Raw genomic sequence first — 367 nt, 5'->3', positions numbered from 1 at the left:
GAAGAGCGCGGAGCCCCCCAAGCGTAAGAAGAAAGCTGCAAAGGAGCCCAAGGCACCTGTGCAGAAATCCAAGTGCGAAGAGAAGGAGACTCTGACCTGTGAGAAGTGCCCCAGGGTGTTTAACACACGCTGGTACCTGGAGAAGCACATGAACGTCACCCACAGGCGCATGCAGATCTGCGACAAATGTGGGAAGAAATTTGTGCTGGAGAGTGAGCTGTCCCTCCACCAGCAAACTGACTGTGAAAAAAACATCCAGGTAGGTCTGCTCGCCTGCTTGCCAGGTCCCCACACCTCCTGGCGTGCCCTGGATCCGGCTGGTGGACGCTTCACAGGGGGAAAAAAAACTCTTTTTGCACGGCCCCGC

At 56.1% G+C, this 367-nt stretch overlaps 1 protein-coding gene across 1 annotated transcript in view; it reads left to right on the top strand.

Moving 5' to 3' along the window:
- ZNF652 (zinc finger protein 652) overlaps window positions 1–367 on the top strand; it is a gene marked incomplete at its 3' end in the record, with an annotated part of 7233 nt that overhangs the window by 573 nt on the left and 6293 nt on the right. Inside the window, exon 1 of the mRNA XM_005431339.1 lies at window positions 1–259. This exon is cut by the window's left edge and continues 573 nt beyond it. Coding sequence (XP_005431396.1) covers window positions 1–259 — 259 coding nt within the window. The remainder of the gene's footprint in view (window positions 260–367) is intronic.

This window comes from Geospiza fortis, unplaced genomic scaffold, assembly GCF_000277835.1.
Source record: "Geospiza fortis unplaced genomic scaffold, GeoFor_1.0 scaffold5123, whole genome shotgun sequence".
Lineage (NCBI taxonomy): Eukaryota > Metazoa > Chordata > Aves > Passeriformes > Thraupidae > Geospiza > Geospiza fortis.
The sequence above is the reverse complement of the archived record's forward strand: the minus strand, read 5'-3'. Positions and strand labels throughout refer to the sequence as shown.